At 39.9% G+C, this 20,216-nt stretch overlaps 1 protein-coding gene across 4 annotated transcripts in view; it reads right to left on the bottom strand.

Moving 5' to 3' along the window:
- Nucleotides 1-20,216, bottom strand: part of tpm4.L (tropomyosin 4 L homeolog) — an 81,671-nt gene that overhangs the window by 27,838 nt on the left and 33,617 nt on the right. For 2 of the 4 annotated variants that reach the window (XM_018262160.2, XM_018262280.2), the window contains exon 1: nt 1,505-2,020. The exons of the other annotated variants lie outside the window; for them this stretch is intronic. In XM_018262160.2, coding sequence (XP_018117649.1) covers nt 1,505-1,636 — 132 coding nt within the window. In that variant the 5' untranslated portion in view covers nt 1,637-2,020. Of the gene's footprint in view, nt 1-1,504; nt 2,021-20,216 lie in introns of those variants that run through there. 4 annotated transcript variants of the gene reach the window in all.

Here is a 20,216-nt window from a genome sequence, read left to right as displayed (position 1 = left end):
CCCTCCAGAGACTGTCACCTCTCCAGTCCATAATGAACACTGCTGTGAGGCTCATACACCTCAGCAACCGCTCCTCCTCTGCCACACCATTCTGTCAATCCCTGCACTGGCTTCCACTACCTTTCAGAATCAAATTCAAATTAATGACCCTGACATTCAAAGCACTTCATAACTCTGCCCCACCCTACATCTCTGAACTCATCTCTATATACTCACCCAACCGCTAACTACGCTCCTCAACTCTTCTCTCATTACCTCCTCACATGCTCGCATTCAATGCTAGGGCTGCACCCCTCCTCTGGAACTCTCTCCTGTCCGACTTTATCCCAATTTTTCTGCTTTCAAGAAATCTCTTAAAACGCACTTCTTTCGAGAAGCCTACCCTCACTCTGCTTCATTACCAAATGCAACACCATATACAGTACCACCCACTTAATTCGATCTTGTCCACTCCCACACCTTGTGTATTACTCCCTTCCCTTTAGAGTGTATGCTCTTTTGCATAGGGCCTTGCTCACCTTTTGTACCAGTATTGATTGTGATGTATGTAACTCCATATGTTCTATGTATACAATTCATGTGATTTAGTTGTATAATCACATTTACTTTACAGTGCTACACAATATGTTGGCGCTATATAAATACATGTTAATAATAAAAATAAACTATTTTATGCAAAACAATATAAAAAAAATTAATTGACTTTGTATGATATCTATCAAAGGGATGAGAAACAAACACAGTTTTTACATAATGGAAGTTTTGAACAACTTTCCAATATGAATTAAATACAATTGTTCCATGGTGTTGAAAGTTATTTGTTAAATGCAACAGCTGCTGAAAGCTCTCTCTTTTTACAATCTCTGGTGATTGTGACTCCTGAAACAATGTAGCAGACGCAAGCTGGTGGTGTAGTGACTTCTGCTTGAGTCAGAACCAAAGCACAAATAAAGATGCTGCCTTCAATAGCAATTACAACTGGAATTTTTCAATGAATGTATATTGGAAAGATGTTTAATATTATACAATATTAACTTTCATTATGCAAAAAAAAAACTATTGTTGGATAGACATCAACTTTTTACATCCCTTTAGCTGTAAACTCCCCACTCTTTTTGAAATCTGAAATGTAAGCTAAAAGCAAATAGAAGAGTTGGGGGATGAGCAGTATGATCCTGTGCATGTGTGGCTAAGTTGATCATTGTGAAACATTAAACATATTCAGTGCACTAAAAACATGTTTGCTGCTTTTTGTCATTTATCAGACTCATGAAAACATGAACAGTTTGTTAATGCAGACTGAGAATAAAGAAGAAGCAGAGTATAAAAGTCATGGAAAAGATATTTTATGCAGAGCTAGGGGGACCCAGAGATTCAGGTACAGAAGGAGGACCGCACAGAGAACATCTTGGAGAATGGAAGATTGTGCTCAGAGCAGAGGAGGAGAGAGAGAAAGAGAGGACAGGAAATAGGGGCCGTATTGTCTGTAGTAGCTGCGCCTCACTTTCTCACGCATCTCTCGTTCACTGTCCAGATCCCTCTGCAGCAGCTGCGCTCTTTCTTCAGCATCGTCGGCCTGTTGCTGTAGTGCTTGGATCTTCTTCTTCACTGCTTCCAGGGAGTTGACTCCAGCCATTCTGTCCTCTTTAATTAAGTCTTTAGCTTCTCAAAAATCAGCCTCACAAGTGTTTTGTTTTACCTGCAGCTAAACACGACTCGCTAAAATAAACAGAAAAAGTCTAAAAAAAAAAAAAAGGCAATAAAGTGCAAATGAAAATGGAGGTAATGTATAAATATTGCACTAAGGTTTCAACCAGACGGAAAAATGACAGAAGCAAAAAAAAAAAAAAACTACGTTCCCGTTTCCACTAACCGAAATGAATGAGAACAGAGCAGCAGTAATCCAACATGCAGCCCTACAACTATATAACGACTGTCCTATATGGAATGCACTCTGGCAAAGGGAATACGGATAAGGAGCTCTGGCCTGCGGCTGCTGCCTGCACACTGAGCGCAATGAATGAGTTACAGCCTGGAATTCTTGGGTGAGGTCATGCATGGAGCGGGGCGTGGCTAACCAAAGGGTGGGGCGTGAACCATGGCGTCACCAGGTGGGGGTGTTCCCGCCTAAAATATGCAATGTTTTTTCGACTTATTTGGGAAAGAAAATGTGGATTTTTTTCCTTTGCACCCGCCCATTGGTCAATGACTAAACCTTCTCATGGAAAGTTCAGACAGCTCCCAGGGCTTGCTCGCCGTCTTGCTGGCGCATAGCCCCGGGAATGATGGTCTTTATAGAGTCAGTCACATATGGAACAGTGCTGTCCCCCACCTCTCGTTTTTTATCAGCAATTAAAATAGTTTTAAGACGCACTTTAATGTAGGCTTTATTGTTCAAAGAAGTCTGCTGGTCATAACTGTGTGAGCAGTGAAAAAGCAGATTTACCCTTTCATTTCCAAAGCTGTAAAATAAACTACAGTAGTTAAATGCTCAGTAGCCTTTTTAATGTCTTAAAAACATGTGCAACATTTAATCCAACTTTAGAAGAGTTCCTTGGCGCTACATCTTTTTTTGCGTGGTGGACATAATATGAATGCAGATTTGTCTACTTGCCAAATAAGATGGCTGTCAACAGTAGCAGGACAGTGATACAACCCTTATCATTTCCCAGGACCTCCATCAGAAATCACAGGGCCCCATACGACAAAATGTCCTGGGGCCCCTGGGCTGCACCCACCGCAAGCCCCACCTACAGGTCCGCCCTCCCCACCCCACAGGTCCGCCCCCACCCCACAACACCACCTCATTAAAAAAACAAAAAAAATATTGGTGGCTAGGGTTCCCACATGTTAATAAAAAATAAAAAGATATTGGTGGTCAGGGCCCCCCATAAAAAAACATTTGTGGCCAGGGCCCCCCCCATTAAAAAATATTGGTGGCTAGGACCCCACATGAGGGGAAAAAAATTGGTGGCCAATATTGGTGGCCAGGCCCCCCCCCACTAAGAAAATTAGTGGCCAGGGCCCCTTAAACGTCCATGCCTTCCCGAAGTCAGCAGCTCTCAGAAAGATGGGGGGGCCGGCTAATCAAGTAAGTGTGGCGTGGCCGGGCCCCCCTTACCCTCGGGGCCCCCTACAACTCTCCCCCCTGATGGCTGCCCTGTCACTTCCTGTTTGGTTGGCGACTCCCTATATGTTCCAATGACTGGCATAGGGTAGCCACAAGTTTTGTTTCAATCATGTTAAAAACTGGCTGTGAAAGGTTTTAAAAATATATCAAGGCTCAAAAAAAAAAATGTGGTGAAATGTCCAACCGCAATCACTGTATATGGCCACATAGAATGATTTGTAAAAGTGAGGCCTTTGAATTCCTAGGTCTTCCATATAGAATATCATCATATGTTTGCAGTTCACTTCATTTTCTATGTATTCCATATATTCCATAAACAATAATGTAGTGCCCCACCCACTTTTATAGTTTATTATTTCATAAAATAAATAGAAATGGGGCAACCCATGTGCTGTATTCTAAGTTCAGGAATGCCCAAGCAATTACTGAATAAAATGTGATATTTAAAGACAAGCAAATTGCCCTGCCCCCCCCCCCGTGGCTTACTATTTTTTTATCAAAGGTGGCAAATTATTTTGTTATGTTTCTGCATAACAGGTTTCTGGATAAGGAATACCTGTAGCATATATAGTAATATATCCACAGTTTATCACAGATCATTGATTATTAAATACACAACTTGTCATCACCTACCAGTTCGCAGTTTTACTTTATAATTTGTGACAGACTGTGGATTTTTGGTTATGGTTATATCAGATGAAGGGGCCCTTCTTTCCTGAGTCCATTGTATTTATGGATGAGGGTGTGATTTTTTTTCTCATACTAAAAAAATGTGATATGAAGGTGTAAGACACTCATGTGCATAAGGAAATAGCCCTGAGTTGGTCCTTAAAGCCTTGTATGTTCTATTTTTGGTTTGTCTGGGCAACCAAATATCAATTATGCAGTTATTTTGGATTCAGTGCCATATGTGGCCCAGTCTTTAGTGGGCAACTCAGAATTTAGTCAAACCAAAATATATGGATTTTGTGTCCTAAAATGTCACATTTCTAATAAGGCAACTGTAAGATTGCTGTCCAGTTTGGACCTGATCAGAGTTGTACCATATTGTACATTGTATTGTACACTCAACATATCTTGTCAGGGATTGTCCATATTCCTATTAGCCAGTTTATAATATCACACCGGGCAAGGATCTTCTGGGGCTGTAGAAGTTATGCTCTCTTATAATTTTTTTTAGCCCTGCCTGGCAAAAATAATAGTCTACTGCTGTAAATAGCCTATAGAAAGACTTGATGTCTCTAGCTAAAAGCATAATCTAATGTATTTAAACCTCATACATATACAATATATATATATATATATATATATATATATATATATATATATATATATATGCGTGTGTGTTTTTTTTCTTTCTTTTTTTTTTTTAAATAAACTTTCAAAGCTTCCTAAGGATGGCTTAAGTTGGGAGCTGAAACGTCGAAATAAACAGAAATATTTTTTTTGCACTTAAAAGCCCTGTGAGTGCGGTTTCTTTGATGTTTTTGATATTATTAATAAACTTTCAAAGCTTTTGAATGCTTGCTGATGAATACCCTTTGAGATGAACTGCAAAAGGGGGTGCCAGCTACTTTTTGATTATATTTATATTGTATACAGGCAGTCCCCAGGTATGATTTGTATGTAAGTTGGAACAGGTACATTTACCTATTAAATGTAACTTAGACAGATTGCCTTAACATAGTAATTATTTGTACCTTTCTGTGCATATTTATGTATACCTTTCTGTACTCCACAGTACACAACACACACCACAGGGGTTTGGAGTGGGTGGTTTATTAAAGCTAATGCTAATAAAAGCCAAGTAAACCACAGTACATGTACTGTAATAGCCTCCGAGTTGTATGTAATTTTAGAAAACATACATATCATGCTCCAAGAAAAAACAGATAATTTTTTTAGACAATAAGGCCTTGCACAGCAATATTTCAGTTGAGTATGGTTCTCATATGATAGAATGATATCAATGATAACATCTATGTAACTTAGCCATGACTGGCAATGTCAACAAAAACAGAATTTGTGTATACATATTTAGACTCAAAATAATCTCTGAAAGATGTGTATATGATAGGGCAACATTCAATCCAATGGCAGTAACTTGCTTCACTTAAATACCTAAATAGTTTCAATGTAGTGTAATATGCAACAGACCTATAATTGAGACCACTTCTATAGAGTAATTTAGAGCAAAGGTTATTTTTTTTTAGGACAGTAACCCCTAACCAGTGACTCATGAGCAACATTTTACTCTCAGACCCCTTGCTTCTTTTTGAATACCTGGCTTGAAGGTAAGCTTTAGTTCCATAGAAAACAGATGCACTGCCCAACAGAGCCTCCTGTAGGCTGCCAGTCCACATAGGAACTACCAAAAGCCAATTACAGCCCATATTTGGCACCCCCAGGAACTTTCTGCATTGTTTTCATTTGTTTTTATCTGTTTGTTCCCTCAATCTGTACTGTTAAGCTATTATAAAATGAACATCACAGTGTATACAAGTAGAGCTTTATAAAAAGTTACAAGTACATACACAAATATAGTTATATATATAGTTATATAATGAATTTTAAGTTATTTGCAGTTATAAAGCATAATTAAGACTGAACCGGAACGCATCATGTCCAGGCATAGAGAAGCTCATATGGGAGTGTATACTTTCAGCAAAGCACAGAGTCTGAGAGTGCTTTCCTAGATTTTGTGATGGAGCAGATAGTGAGAGGTATTGTAAAAAAGACTGGCTGACTATCTGTGTGCTGGAAGTGTGGCAGTAGCTGGAGCCTGCAGGGATCCACAAGTGAGGTTAGCAAAAAATGTGAAAGCGGTTAGACCATTTAGCTTGCTTAAAGTATAGCAGACATCCACAGTTAGTACAGCCTGTTAGTAGCAGGCCTGTAAATTAGCTTTCTGTAAATTTGCTGTATACGAGTAGTGCCATATTTACCTATATTGTTTCTACTTTCATTGAAGAAATTGCTGATCCAAATAATATGTAACTTGAATGGAGTTAAGACTAGCTGGGTGTAATAAAAGTGTTTGTTTTTCGGCCTTTAATTTTGTAAGAATCATTGATTTCGTAGATCCTCTAAGGCACAGGCTGTATACATATCAGGAACTTGCTCGTAGATGTAAGTGGAGTTCGGGGAAGGAGATGGAATTCCTCCAGATTAAGCATTTCATTACCACTCTCTTTGGACAGCAAGCTATTGTTAGGCTATCCCCCGTTGAGCAAATTTTAGGTAGCCTGTTCCCGTTTAAGGGTCTAATCTCACGTTTATACAGCTCTTTGAACGCCCTCCCAGAAGACCCCTTCCCTAAACACTCCTACATGCTGTACTGGGAATCTGTGTGGGAACCAGGCATAACCCTCGCCCAATGGGGCAAAATATGGGAAAATGCCCGCAAAATGACGACTTGTGTTCAACAAAAAGAGAGTATTTATAAAACACTGATGAAATGGTACCTCACCCCAGATAGGCTTTCCAATATGTTTCCACAGAGCAGCCCTCTATGTTGGAGGGGGTGTCACCATAAGGGCACGCTTCATCATATTTTATGGGCCTGTCCTAAACTGACTGAGTTCTGGCAGGAGATTGTTAATTTAATAACAGCAGTCCTCAGAACTCCTTTGAATATCGACATGCCCCACTTACTTTTAGCCCTCCCGATTTCGGGTTTGAAAGGTGCGTCTCAAAAGTGGGTCAACCAGGTAACTACTGTGGCCAGATTGGCAATAACTTCCAAATGGAAATCCTCCGCCATCCCTTCCGCACAGGAAATAATCCTTAGGCTTGAAAATAACAAACGATTTGAGGAAATGACTGCCCGTATTAACAATTCCTTGCAATTACATAATAATATTTGGGGCAACTGGGATTATTATCTAACTTCTAGAGATGACCGATCCTGATTTCCCTATTGCTTTCAACACAGCTCGGAATTCGTAATGTCTCTATTGGCTGCTTCTTCCCCTTCCTATGATATCTCTTGTGTTGGTTGCTTTCTTCTCTCCCTCTTCCTACTTTCCAAACTTTTTTTTTTTTTTTATTATTATTTTGACTGTTGCTTTTCCATTACGGTTGTGCTGTTTTGATACTTTTCTGTAATTCAAACTTCAGTCTGTACTGTAATTTAGATACCTTTGCATGGAACGGAACTGATTGTTATAGATGATGACATGAGTCTTTTGTTGTTGACTATGTAAATTTATTGTGAAACTCAATAAAATCTTAGTTACAAAAAAAAAAAAAAAGTGTTTGTTTTTTCTGAAGAATTGTCAAATTGGAACAGCATTAAAAGATCTGTTTTAGATAGAAAGGTCATTATTGTTACTGTAGTAGAAATGTGTATGTACTATTGCTATTCTTATTTCTTGTTTTCTCATGTGTTTTGGCATTTTATTTCCTAGTTGGCCCAATTGCTAGTTATTAAGTTAACCTGTGTTTTTGAACTTTATTTTCTAATTGGTGTAGGGACAAATGGGTATAATAAACATCTCTGTAAAGAGCTGTTTAACATGTCAGCACTATATAAATATTGTATAATTATAATAATTGACCCAAACATGGTGTATCACCTTACCCCATTAGCTGGTTTACCAGTAGTGTACCAATAAAGCTGAGGACTAAGGAGCACTTCATGTTTGTGCAAATTACACTTTATTATGTGTGTTTATGGGTTTTTTTTAGGACAAGCAACATGTCCGTTTATAGCAAAAACATTTAAAGCAATTTAAATCAATGTGCGAAAATTCTCCATTAAAAAGGTAAAACAGCTCATCAATATTATAAACCTAAGCCTTTTATAAAAACTCTCTTAGAGAAAAAAGGTAAAACAGTTAAACCCTGCAGAAAAGGGCTCAAACCCTTTGGATGACCTGCAACTTATTAAACAATTCAAAGACTATAGTGCCATATTAAATGAATATGTAGTTGTCAGGTGATGGAAATCCTCTGAGAAGACAGATAGACACACTCTTCAAGGAGGATTTAGATTGGTAGCATCTTCTGCATATTTCCCAGTGTTCATGCTAATCTCAGCAGTGGCGTATCAATGAAGGGAAGCTGCAGTAAAAATGTATGGGACCCGTTTTCTGGAAACCCGTTATCCGGAAAGCTCCGAATTATGGGGTGGCTATCTTCCATAGACTCCATTTTTTTTAAATCAAATACTTAACATTTTGAAAAATGATTTTCTTTTTCTCTGTAATAATAAAACAGTACCTTCTACTTGGTCCCAGCTAAAATATAATTAATCCTTTTTGGAGGCAAAATAATCCTATTTGGTTTAATCCACAATTAAATTATATTGTACGTTAATAGATTTAAAGCATGAGATAGTGGCTCATAGGAAGCTGTAAATCGCAGTTTGGACAGCTTTCACATGACTTAAAATGTGCATTTATTTTGACTCCATACATTTTGTTGCTATGTTACACAACAGTATGTTTTCAACATTTAAACTCACTTTATTTTAGATAGTGGACTCTTTACAAAACATTACTTTTTATTTCCATGACAACATAGTAATAGTTATTGGTATGCCCAGCCTTTTACAGATAATCCCAGGATATGTACAGACATACAAAGCCAGTTAACTAGTATTCTACCCCACTCTGCATTCTGCAGTTTACCAGTTAAATGTATACTTTGTTCTGCTAACTGCACTGAATCCTTTATCATAAGTTCCTATTTTTATACATTGCTATGAAAGAAATTATATATACCCACTTACACGTTAATGTGTAAGTGGCTAAAATGCAAGGTTCAGTATTTCACAAAATTCTGAGGTTTTTTAGAAGTTTCTTTTTTTGTGCATTTTAATTTACAAACAATACATATTTGCTATTTCAGCCTGGCTCTGGAATTCTTTTCAGCCATCTTGTTGAAATGAAAACTGTAAGATTTTTTTTGTCTATTGTGGTTACAGATCAAGATTTTTAGAGTCTGTCTATTTCAGGTCATTAGTTGGAAGTTGTTCCACAAAGAAGTGAAGTATGTTTAGCAACTTACTTTTCTCGACTAGCAAGTTTTGAGATATTCAGTTTGAAGCTTATTAATGCTTAGTGACCAATTATCAGTCATCATGTAATTTTGTTGAAAAATGGACTTGTTCTTTAATGTCTTTCTTATTTAGAAGCTGCTAAGCCTTTGGCAATTGACTTTTCTTTTAGGAACTTTCTGTGTGTTTGCGTTTCTTATTATTGACCCGATTGATACTTTATTTGTTTATGACACACCTACCTAAAGAGTTGTTTTTAGAGTTGGGACTGGTTCCCATTTTCACACCCTCTGCATCAGTGGAGTAACTATATATTACAGGGACCCACAGCAAATTATTTTTCAGGCCTCCAAAATGTTTAGAGGTTGACTTGTTTTACCAATATTTATTGAAATGGTATATGAATTAGGGTCTCATGGGGCCCCTATTCTTCCTGGGCCCCCCCTGCAGCTACAAGGTCTGCTTCCTCTATAGTTATGCCCCTGCTCTGCATCAAGGCTTGGGGGTTATACACAGGGCTGGCAGCTAAGTGTTATACCTTATTTTTAGTTCCACCACTTCTCTGTGGCCTAGGTCAGGGGAATCAGTGTTATGCCCTTGAATGCTTTTGTCCTCATGGTAACTGAGCAAGCAGGGGTTGTGCTCTCCACTCACCCTAACTAATCCCTTATACTTAATTGTTTGCTGTATATTCCACCACACATTGGGCAGGGAAGAAGTTTTGTAATAATAAGTTTATTTTTATGGAATATGAATTCCTATGGATTGCTCCTGTCCTGAGTTGCATACATTTTTCATCATAAGCAAGACATAAGGTCAGTAGCATGTTTACTGTATTGTGTGGTAAATACCTGGAGCAAATTTAATAATACATTCAATACTTTAAGTGCTAAAAAGTTAAAGTATGTGTGAATCAGTTGTGTGTAGTGGCATATTGGAATGTTGGGATATGTTGGAATGAATACATTTAGTGAGGGTGATTTACAAAATTCAATCCAAACTAGTTCAAAATCACAAAGAAGTCTGTATTCTGCATTACAACAATTTTGCTTCAGTTAGCTTAATGCAATGTCTACAGATGCAAAATGCGTATGAAGAAGGCAATATCAGGTAAATACAGTCGCTTGACTCTTGGTCCAACAATTGGATCATAATGAAGCCAATGCAGGCCTACTGCATGCGATAAAACCACCTCAACTGGTTAAAGTGGCCCTTGTCCTGTTGGGTAAATCAAACCTGCCCAACGGATATATGGCTGATTTTCAGCCAGATTTAGTTCAGGTAGGCCCACTAGCAGCCCGATACACAAGCCAGTAAGGTGCCGACTCAATCAAGTAGAATTGGGTTGGAAGCTTTTATCTACCCATGCAGGCCCGGTCTGGCAATCTGTGGGTTCTGGCAAATGCCAGAGGGGCTGCTGTAAGTTTCCATAGACAGTTACTATTGATTGGGCTGGTGGGGGGCTGCTTGGGACTCTGTGTACTTGAAATGCCAGGGCCTATTGTGAATCCCAGTCGTGGCCTGTATGGACCAATTACTTTAGTCACAATAACAGAAAGACTGTGCCATGCATGAACCCAAAGGGGTCATTTAAAATTTCCCTGGGCAAAAATCTAAGGGGTGCTCATTAGTCCTCATCCAATGAGCACGTTTATCTGGGGGGAATGGATGCACTGTGCACCTTGTGCCGGATAATTTAGTAATAATTTACTTGTTTCAAAATTTTCAACATTTACATCCACTAACTATGGGCAGAATTTTGTCCCTGTTTTTAGATAAACTCTAATAATAAAACTTGCAAAATCATGTAACATGTAAATGCTTTCTATGTTATATTGGTATTACGTGAAACTGTTCACTGAAGTTTAGCAAATGTTAATTGCTGCAAAAATATGTATAATATATGCATACCCCTTTCTTGATAGTATAATAAAGGAGCACGTTCTAAAAAAGGCAATTTTTAAAACACATTATGTGTTGGATTATATAAACAGGAAGTGCAAGCGAAAGCGTGAGACAGCATTTCACTTAGATGGGAAAAGCATGTGTAATTGTTAAGGCATGAAGTCTTAGCCAGGAAGTTATGTCAAACGACCAGAAAAGTCAGGGGCCAGGATTTATACACCAACCTACAAATTACACATTTCAGAAGAATGTTATCTCTATTACTGCTATTTTTTAGCTAACTGAAAGAGAGGTGCGGCTTGCGGTTTTTGCTAATATGGAAAATCTGTTAAACTTTGATTAGAAAAAAAATCCACTTTTAAAACTGTTCACTGTATCAAAGTCATTAGAGACAAATGTTTTTCATAAATCCATTTGCATCCCTTTTGTAATTAAATCTGTAAAAGTCATATGATCATGCATTGAAAGGAATTGGGTGCTACTTACTAATGATGAGCCAGAGGTTTATTAGATCTTCCCTTCTGAAATGCGTCTCTGATGAAGCTCCAGTGGTCCTCCCTCTAAAACTATACTATAGTACAATTCTAACAATAGAATGTACTATATTGTTATAATTGTACTATATATATTGCCTATATGGAATTCAGAGCAAACTCTTTGAATGGTAATGTCTGATGATTGGCCAACATGTTCAACATTATTCTGTTAAAATTAGCTCTGTGACAGATGAAACAGAAACATTCTGTTGGTGGTACCTTGTCTATATCTATGAGCTGACATGAACATTATATAATGCACCTTATTGCAAATATCTCTTCCATGTCAGATCAATGACGGCACAATACCACAGCTGGCTTATAGAAAATTCATCTACTTGAGCATGTACTGTATATATGTATTCTTACACTATACATCCTATTAAAGGAATGACATGCAAGTTGTATTCTGATTGACTGCCTTCCCCATCTTGTATGTGTGTGCACTGACAGGCATAGGATCTGCCTGTTAGTGCACACAAAAAGTGCATTACAGTGTAAAAATGCACCCTTTGTTTTCCATGCAGAAATCCATTCTGTGTTTGTACTGACAGGCTGATACCATGCTTGTCAGTGCACTCCCATACAAGGTATGGAAGAAAGTAGGTCAGCTTTTTTTTCCACTGGCTTGTATATGCCAAAAAAAAACCCAAAATGACCATGTGTCATTATCCTTACAGTCAGGATATGCTGTTTACAGATGTTCTTCCCCCTGTCAGAGCTTCACAGCATCCTTCATCACTGTACAGAAGGAGTTGTCAAAGACAATAGCTAACATACTGTGCTAGAGATATGTGTAGAACAGAGATCAGCTTGAGTTGTGGGAGGGAATAAACATGTGACACTGGTGTGTTTTCTGTATCAAGCTAAATATAATCAATCTGTCTCCAGCTGACTTTGCATTTATTCTTAGTTTGTGTGCAGTTAATAGCATGGGTGTGCATGTATAAAAACTGACTAAGGAAAAGGTTTCATGTCTGTGCCCAGCGGTAAAATTCTTGAAGTGTGCACAAAAAAGGGAAAAAATGACAAACAGCAAATGTGTGTGTTTCACTTTCATTAAATAATTTGTTTCTTTATTTGCCTTATTACATAATAAAACTATTTGATTATATTCTGTGTATTGACTGAAAACGCACAGGATTGGGTTTACCTTTGGGTCAGAGAGGGTCAGGTTTAAATTTGGGCGACCATTGCGGGTTCGGGTTAGGTGCTTGTCAGACTGGGGAAGTACACTCCTCCTGCTCTCTGCCAAAAGCCAATTAAGTTAGAAACATTGTTTCTTTTTCTGGCTGTTCAGTGCAGAGAAAAACGTGACTTTCCAGTACAAACGAGGGATTGCAGGTTGAGCTGTCAAAAGAGGTACTTGGAGATATGTTTACAGGCAGTTATTACTGGACATCCCTGAAAACCTATTACGTACAGGATTTTTATAGCGTATACAGTATAACACAAAATACATTAAACATTAGTTGCAATGTGATGAGAGTCTCATAATCAGGTAACAGGGTGCAGCTGAGACTGGGCAGATTCCTTATACAGCAGCCATCTTGGGAGGCACCTAGGGTTGCCACCTTTTCTGGAAAAAAATACCAGCCTTCCTATATATTTATCTTTTTTCCATATTAATATCATTGGGTTCAACCATCATTTTTACCGGCCAGGCCGGTAAAATACCGACCAGGTGGCAACCCTAGATGCACCATGTACTCTGCAGGGCTTCACTATAAACTTCAGTTAATCTGCAGTGCAAACTCAGTAAAGTTGCTGCACAACACACAGTAACTACAATAGAGCACATACAACATAAGGCAGAGGAGAAATTAATGTATAGAAAATAGTTTTATACTTTTTTATTAATAGAACAGCGACAGAGCTCCTACCTGTGCCATAGATCTTAATGCACTGGGGAGGTACCAGACCATTTGACCACGCCCATTTTATGACCCCAACCCCTATTTACCGTGTCCATTTTACAAAATTTGGCAGGTTATGAAAGTTTGAACACATTTCTGAAAGTTTTAGTGCAATGTTACATGTGTTATAAAAATGTTGCTAATGCAAGTGAATTGCCCTTTAAGATGCTAGTTTCAGTTCACCCAAGAGACCTGCTTATCTTAAAGGGGTTGTTCACCTTTGAGATAACTTTTAGTAGGATGTAGAGACTAGAGAGTGATATTCTGAGACAATTTGCAATTGGTTTTCATTCTTTATTATTTGTGTTTTTTGAGTTATTTAGCTTTTTATTTAGCAGCTCTTTAATTTTCATCTTAAGCAATCTGGTAACTAGGGTCCAAAACTAGCAACCATGCATTGATTTGAATAAGAGACTGGAATATGAATAGGAGAGGCCTGAATAGAAGTATCAGTAATAAAAAGTAATAATAACAATAAATTTGTAGCATTACAGAACATTTGTTTTTAGAAGGTAGTCAGAGACACCCTTTCGAAAGCTGCAAAGAGTCAGAAGAAAAACACAAATAACTATAAAAAAATAAATAATGAAAACCAATTGAAAAGTTGCTTAGAATTGCCCGTTCTATAACATAATAAAAGTTACCTTAAAGGTGAACCACCCCTTTAAATAGTTACAATTGTATCTTTGCTTATCTTAAATTGTTAAAAAAAATCGAAGTGCAGCTGCTGAGTGTTCTGGGCTCTCTGCCAAAAAACCTCTTATTTTAATTGTTACTTTGTATCTTTGTACTTTGTATCTTTTTCTTGCATCAGTGCAGGAGATCAGAGAAAGTCAGATCATTTCAGTAAGAAACCAGGGCCTGCGGGCTGAGCTGTCAAAATCGGGCCTGTCTCACAGAAAACAGGACAGTTGGGAGGTATGCAGAAATATTTGGTGAAGATTCATGTGCATAAATTCACTGTCTTACATATGCAGCAGAAAGACAGGTAGGATATCGTCCTACAATTGCATTTTGCAGGTTACGTTTTTGACATCGCCAAATTAGCGGATCTTTCCCCGATATGCCATTAACAAGCATGGCTATATCGGGGGTAATCTGAACGATCCGATTAAGATGCGCAATGGGCTCCGGTGGGACGAAAGATGTCGGCACTCACCACACATGATCTGAAAATCGTCCAAATCCTCGATTCGTACCATAGGATCTGTGCGTATATGGCCATCTTTAGAGCCGGATGCAGGTTGAGTTTTTCCTGACCCACTTTTTCTACTTTTTATTTAATATATCATGCCTTTATGCGCTTCAGGTGGAGTGCGGTTATATATTTATGATATAGGTAGCCATTGGTGTATGAACCATTTAAATAAAATACCAAAACTATCTTGTATGGTAAATAAGTGTCCACGCCCCAAACCTCACCCTAAGTGACCCTCTAGCTGTGCTTTCAGTGGCATCTAGTAGATCACCCTAACTAGGTAACACAGTACTGTATTCAGGATCAAACTGGGCCTATGGGACACCGGGAAAAAAAATCCAGTAGGCCCCAGCCCCACCAACCCAGACCCGGTCCCCACCTGCTTTGCTGTTGCCATCACACACAGTTAGGGTTGCCACCTGGCCGGTATTTTACCAATGTTATTAATAGGAAAAAACTGCAAGAATATAGGAAGGCTGGTATTTTTTTCCAGAAAAGATGGCAACCATGCACACAGTGGAAAAAGTACTGGCAGTGGGTGAGCAGATAGGCGGGGACCCATGAGGGGTTGTGGGGCCCCTGGGTTAGCAGCACACACCCCAGTCCAAATTCATAATTTAATTCAGTCCCTGCCCTAGTGTTTCCATTACATTCATACAGAGTGTTGGATTGGCTCTCCATAATACTAACTAAACTCTTGGTGGGCCCAGGTGTCAGTGGGCCATCCTGCTCCTACCCATTTGGCACATTTTGTTTCATTCACTATTTCTGTATGGAAGTAAAGAGTAAAAATGGTTGGAAGCAGAGATTATAGTATGTAAAGGGACTAGGAGAACTGGAGGAAAAGAAAGTTGAGTGAGTAGACAAGTAAAAATTGTTTGGACAGGGGGGCACTAGTGAGGCGCGATACAAGATGGCCGCAGTCTAGGGTTGCTCCTCACCCACGCAGCCAAAATCTCCGGCTAATCACCTAGCTTTAACTTCCGGAGAGTGGTGGAGAGAGCCTTAGTTTATGGCAAACAGGAGGCGCAAGAAGGAGCAGAAGGTGCCGTCAATCAGACCCGCGCGGACACGCGGCAGCATAGCGGACATGCTGGTTAGGCCGCAACCTCCTTCCCCTCCGAATATGACGTCGCAAGATGACTCGTGGCTGCTGCCAAGCCAAATTCCGAGCGCTTCAGCACAGGACCCTCACACGGAACGGGAGACGGCACTATTGGATAAGTTTCAAGGTTTATTGCAGAGGGAGCTTTCTGCGACAGCTACGGCCATTACCACAGACATAACCAAGCAGATACAGGAGCTGGGGCAGCGTACCGACTTATTGGAACACAAGGTAGACGATATCACCACGGTTCTGGATGCCCATGAGAAAGATATCTGTGACCTACAGGAGCAGATGCGAGAGGCTATGGATAAAATAGAGGATGCAGACAATAGATCACGAAGGAATAACTTGAGGATCAGGGGCATTCCTGAGACCTACACAGACTTGCCAGAGCTTGCTAAAAAAAAATTTTCTGCCTTGCTCCCAGATCTCTCCGAGGAAAGGCTTGAGTGTGATAGGATTCACAGGGCCTTACGACCAGTGAGACCTAATGATCCCCCAAGGGATATTATATTGCGGTTTCAGTTTCATAAAACCCAGGCAGAAGCTCTTCAAGCTGCCCGGCGCCATTCGGCTACCCTTCTTCATGATGGCGTGAAGTTTCAAATTTATGCTGATATCGCACCTGCCACGCTTCAGAAACGTAAGTCACTTGCTCCAGTTACCAGAATCCTGCAATCGCACCAGTTGCGTTATCGTTGGTTGTTCCCATTTGGCCTAGCGTTTACGCTTAATAATCAGGCCTACCGCATTACAAATCATCATGATGGTCTCAAGCTCTTACGTAAATTGCGGTTAATGGACGCTTTGGTTCCCAGCTCCCCGGCAGCATCCCAGCAGTTACCCCCGGGTCGTGTCTCTCCAGTGTGGACCAAGGTTCCTATCTCCACGTCCCAACCTAGTACACTTCAGTCTGGGTCGCAGTTGTCGGATCCTCCCTGACTTGGATACAGTGCCTTTGGGTTATAATTTGCTAGTCAAGTGATTTGGTCTCTTCTCTGCTACTTCTCCAGTTTTGGACCGCTTATTATGTACTATCCTTGAAGGACCCTTTTTTTTTCTCTCCCTTTTATATTAGGTTGCTGTACTTTAATTTGACTTGTCAGTGTTCTTTATTCCAGACGGATTCTAGCCTATTCTGGACTCTTTATCCGGAGTTGAGGAGTTGGACATAACATGGCTACTTAATACCGTTTTGTTTCCTACCATATTGGTCGCGGTTTCATTTCACCTAATATATTCATCGCGAGACCATGGATCTCCTCACCGCGACAGTTTGTTCGGGAAGCCTTGGGCTGGATCTCTGGACACATAAGTATATCTCTGGAGCTGCCTTTACCCTCAGCACTGTTTGTTGCAAATGATGTCCATTTTGATTATGGTTTATGTTCCCGGAAGTCTGGGGTAGAGGGTTGCTGATTCTATTTTTCTGAGTCGAGGTTGCGAAGTACAGTATGATATCCGTACCCCTACGGGATGTTCGCATATTCGCCCCCTTTAGTGTGAGAATAAGGTCGGATGAGTAGGGGATTGTCCTCTCACGGGTCTGCAGCAAACTTAAATTTTTTTCCCCCCTCCTTTTTTTTTTTTTTTTTTTGGTTTACACTTAAGTTTTCACTGGCGGCCGGCTACTCTTCGGAGTTGGGCTGCGTGGGTTTATCTGGCTTCCCCCCCAGGTAGTGAGGGACTCCCGTACCGGGACGAGTCCTGCGTAGGATCCACTACGTGGACTGCATCTAGAAGTGTGGTCCAAGTTTCAGGCATTCCTGAGTTAGTTCTAGAAATTTAGGACAAGTTGATTTTGTTTCTATGTTTCAATTCTTTTTGTTGTCTACAGGATGGAGACCTGTCATTTGGAAATGGAGTGGGATTTTTGTAAAAGCCCTGTATACAATATGTACACTGTATCCGAGAGCCAGTCACCCCCCTCTGACACTCTATATAACGGTGTTGCTGAAGCTCGTTGTCGCCCACAATGACTCTACAAATTGTCTCACATAATGCTCAGGGCCTCAATTCCCCACTGAAACGGAGAAAAGCCTTCACATACTATGCATCAGCGCATGCTGACGTTATCTTTCTCCAGGAGACGCATTTCTCTAAAACGTCTTTTCCTAAATATTTACACAAAAAATTCCCGGTAGTATATATGGCAAACGATGACTCTAAAACTAAAGGGGTAGCAATTTGCCTTAGAGCTGGTCTTCCAGTTCAAATTATTGACAAATATGAGGATTCAGCGGGGCAGTTTCTGGCTCTTAAGATCTTGTTTAATGATGTTAAGCTTACATTGATCACTTATTATGCACCTAATTCAGCTCAATCACGTTTTTTTGACAAGTTAGTTACATTTACCTCTAATTGGGCAGAGGGTGACATAATTATTGGAGGGGACACGAATGCGGTCCTCGACAAATACTGGGATAGACAGTCGTATACTACAACGCCTACTTCAGTTATACCACCCTCGGTTCGGGAAGGGTGTAAGATCAGTAAATTGTGTGGTGACGTGGGTTGGTTGGATATATGGAGAGAACAGCACCAGGGGGTCAAACAATTTACCCACTTTTCTGCACCCCATAAAGTCTACACTAGAATAGACCACATTTGGATATCTCAATCGCTGGCCTCCAAAATTCAGTCATCTAAAATCTCTACAGTGCCCTGGTCCGACCACTCCCCTGTATCATATCGGGTTCAGCTGCAGGCATTAAATAAAAACTTCGATAGATGGCGGTTAAATGCCCTCTTGTTGAAAAAACCTGAAGATGTTGCATATTTGGAGAAAGTTATTACAGATTATTTCGCTGATAACATGGGCTCTATACCCTCTTATGCTACGATTTGGGAAGCCCATAAAACAGTGGTAAGGGGTCATTTAATTCAATTGGGAGTGGTTCGGAAAAAACTAAGGAACACTGATAGAGATCTGCTGACCAAAAAATTGGAGGACTTGGTTGTAGCTCAATCTAAGGATCCTGGGAAAGATCTTTCTAATCAGATACACAAAGCTCGTATTGAATTGGATCTGGTGCTTACCACTTCCGCCCAAATGGCTAACCAATGGACCCATCATCACTTTTATCAATACTCTAACAAACCTAGCAGGCTCTTTGCTAGACGATTAAGAAATAGGCTTGACTACACTCCTATAACCAATCTTAGAACCTCTTCGGGGCAAGTAACTAATGCAATACCTAAGATTTTACAGGAATTTTTGAAGTTTTATCAGCAGCTTTATGATTCGCCCTCCCCCACGCCGCAAGTCCGTTTAGACTCCTTTTTTAGAGACCTTCGCCTTCCCAAAATCTCTGACGATTTTAAATCCATGCTAGACTTAGTGATATCTGAGGACGAAGTTAAGTTGGCTATTAAAGATCTTAAGCTTTCCAAAGCTCCTGGTCCAGATGGGCTCACAGCTATTTATTATAAAAAAAATTCTCACGTTTTGACCCCCCACCTTACCAAAATGTTTAATAAATTACTGGAGGATGATTCCCTGCCGCAGCAAACCCTTACAGCTAACATTACTCCCATCCCAAAACCCCATTCTGATCTCTCTGATTGTAGGAACTTTCGTCCAATCTCAGTTCTCAATATTGATGTCAAGCTTTTGGCAAAAATTTTGGCGTGGCGACTGAATGAGATTCTTCCTCACATTATTCATAGAGATCAGGTGGGGTTTGTAAAAGGACGGCAGGCAGCCGATGCTATTCGTAGACTCACTATTTTATCTCATTACGCTATTCGGTCTAAAATCCCGACAATGCTACTGAAATTGGACATAAAAAAAGCATTTGATTCCATAGATTGGTCCTACCTATATCGTACTCTTAGCGAATGGGGGTTTGGAGGTCACTTTATTAAATGGATTGCGGTTTTGTATCACAAGCCTTTGGGCAGAATAACTATTGGTTCACACTCTTCTCTCACATTTCCAATTTCTCGGGGAACCAGACAGGGCTGCCCCTTATCTCCCCTACTGTTTGATCTGATGATTGAACCGTTGGCGATTGCAATTAGATCAGACCCTGACATTCATGGGCTCCACTTCGGTTCCTCTGAGCATATTTTGAGTCTCTTTGCCGATGATGTTACGGCTTTGATTTCTCGCCCTCTTACATCGCTTCCTAATCTATATAGAGTGTTGCAACGTTTTGGTTCTATCTCTGGCCTGGTTCTTAACCCCTCCAAGACTGAAACCCTAAATGTGAACCTCCCTCCGGATATAGTTAAACTCTTGTCAATTAACTTTGATTTTCATTGGTGTGACAAGTATATTTCGATCCTGGGCATTCGTTTTACCCCGATCTATAGCCAACTATACCAAGTTAATTACCCGTATATGTACAAAAAATTGTTAAAATCTTTGGAGGATTGGGGGAAGTATCATATCTCTTGGCTTGGCAAGATTTCAGCGAT

The sequence above is a fragment of the Xenopus laevis genome, chromosome 1L, assembly GCF_017654675.1.
Source record: "Xenopus laevis strain J_2021 chromosome 1L, Xenopus_laevis_v10.1, whole genome shotgun sequence".
Lineage (NCBI taxonomy): Eukaryota > Metazoa > Chordata > Amphibia > Anura > Pipidae > Xenopus > Xenopus laevis.
Note: the sequence above shows the minus strand (reverse complement) of the source record. Positions and strands in the feature narration are given on the sequence as shown.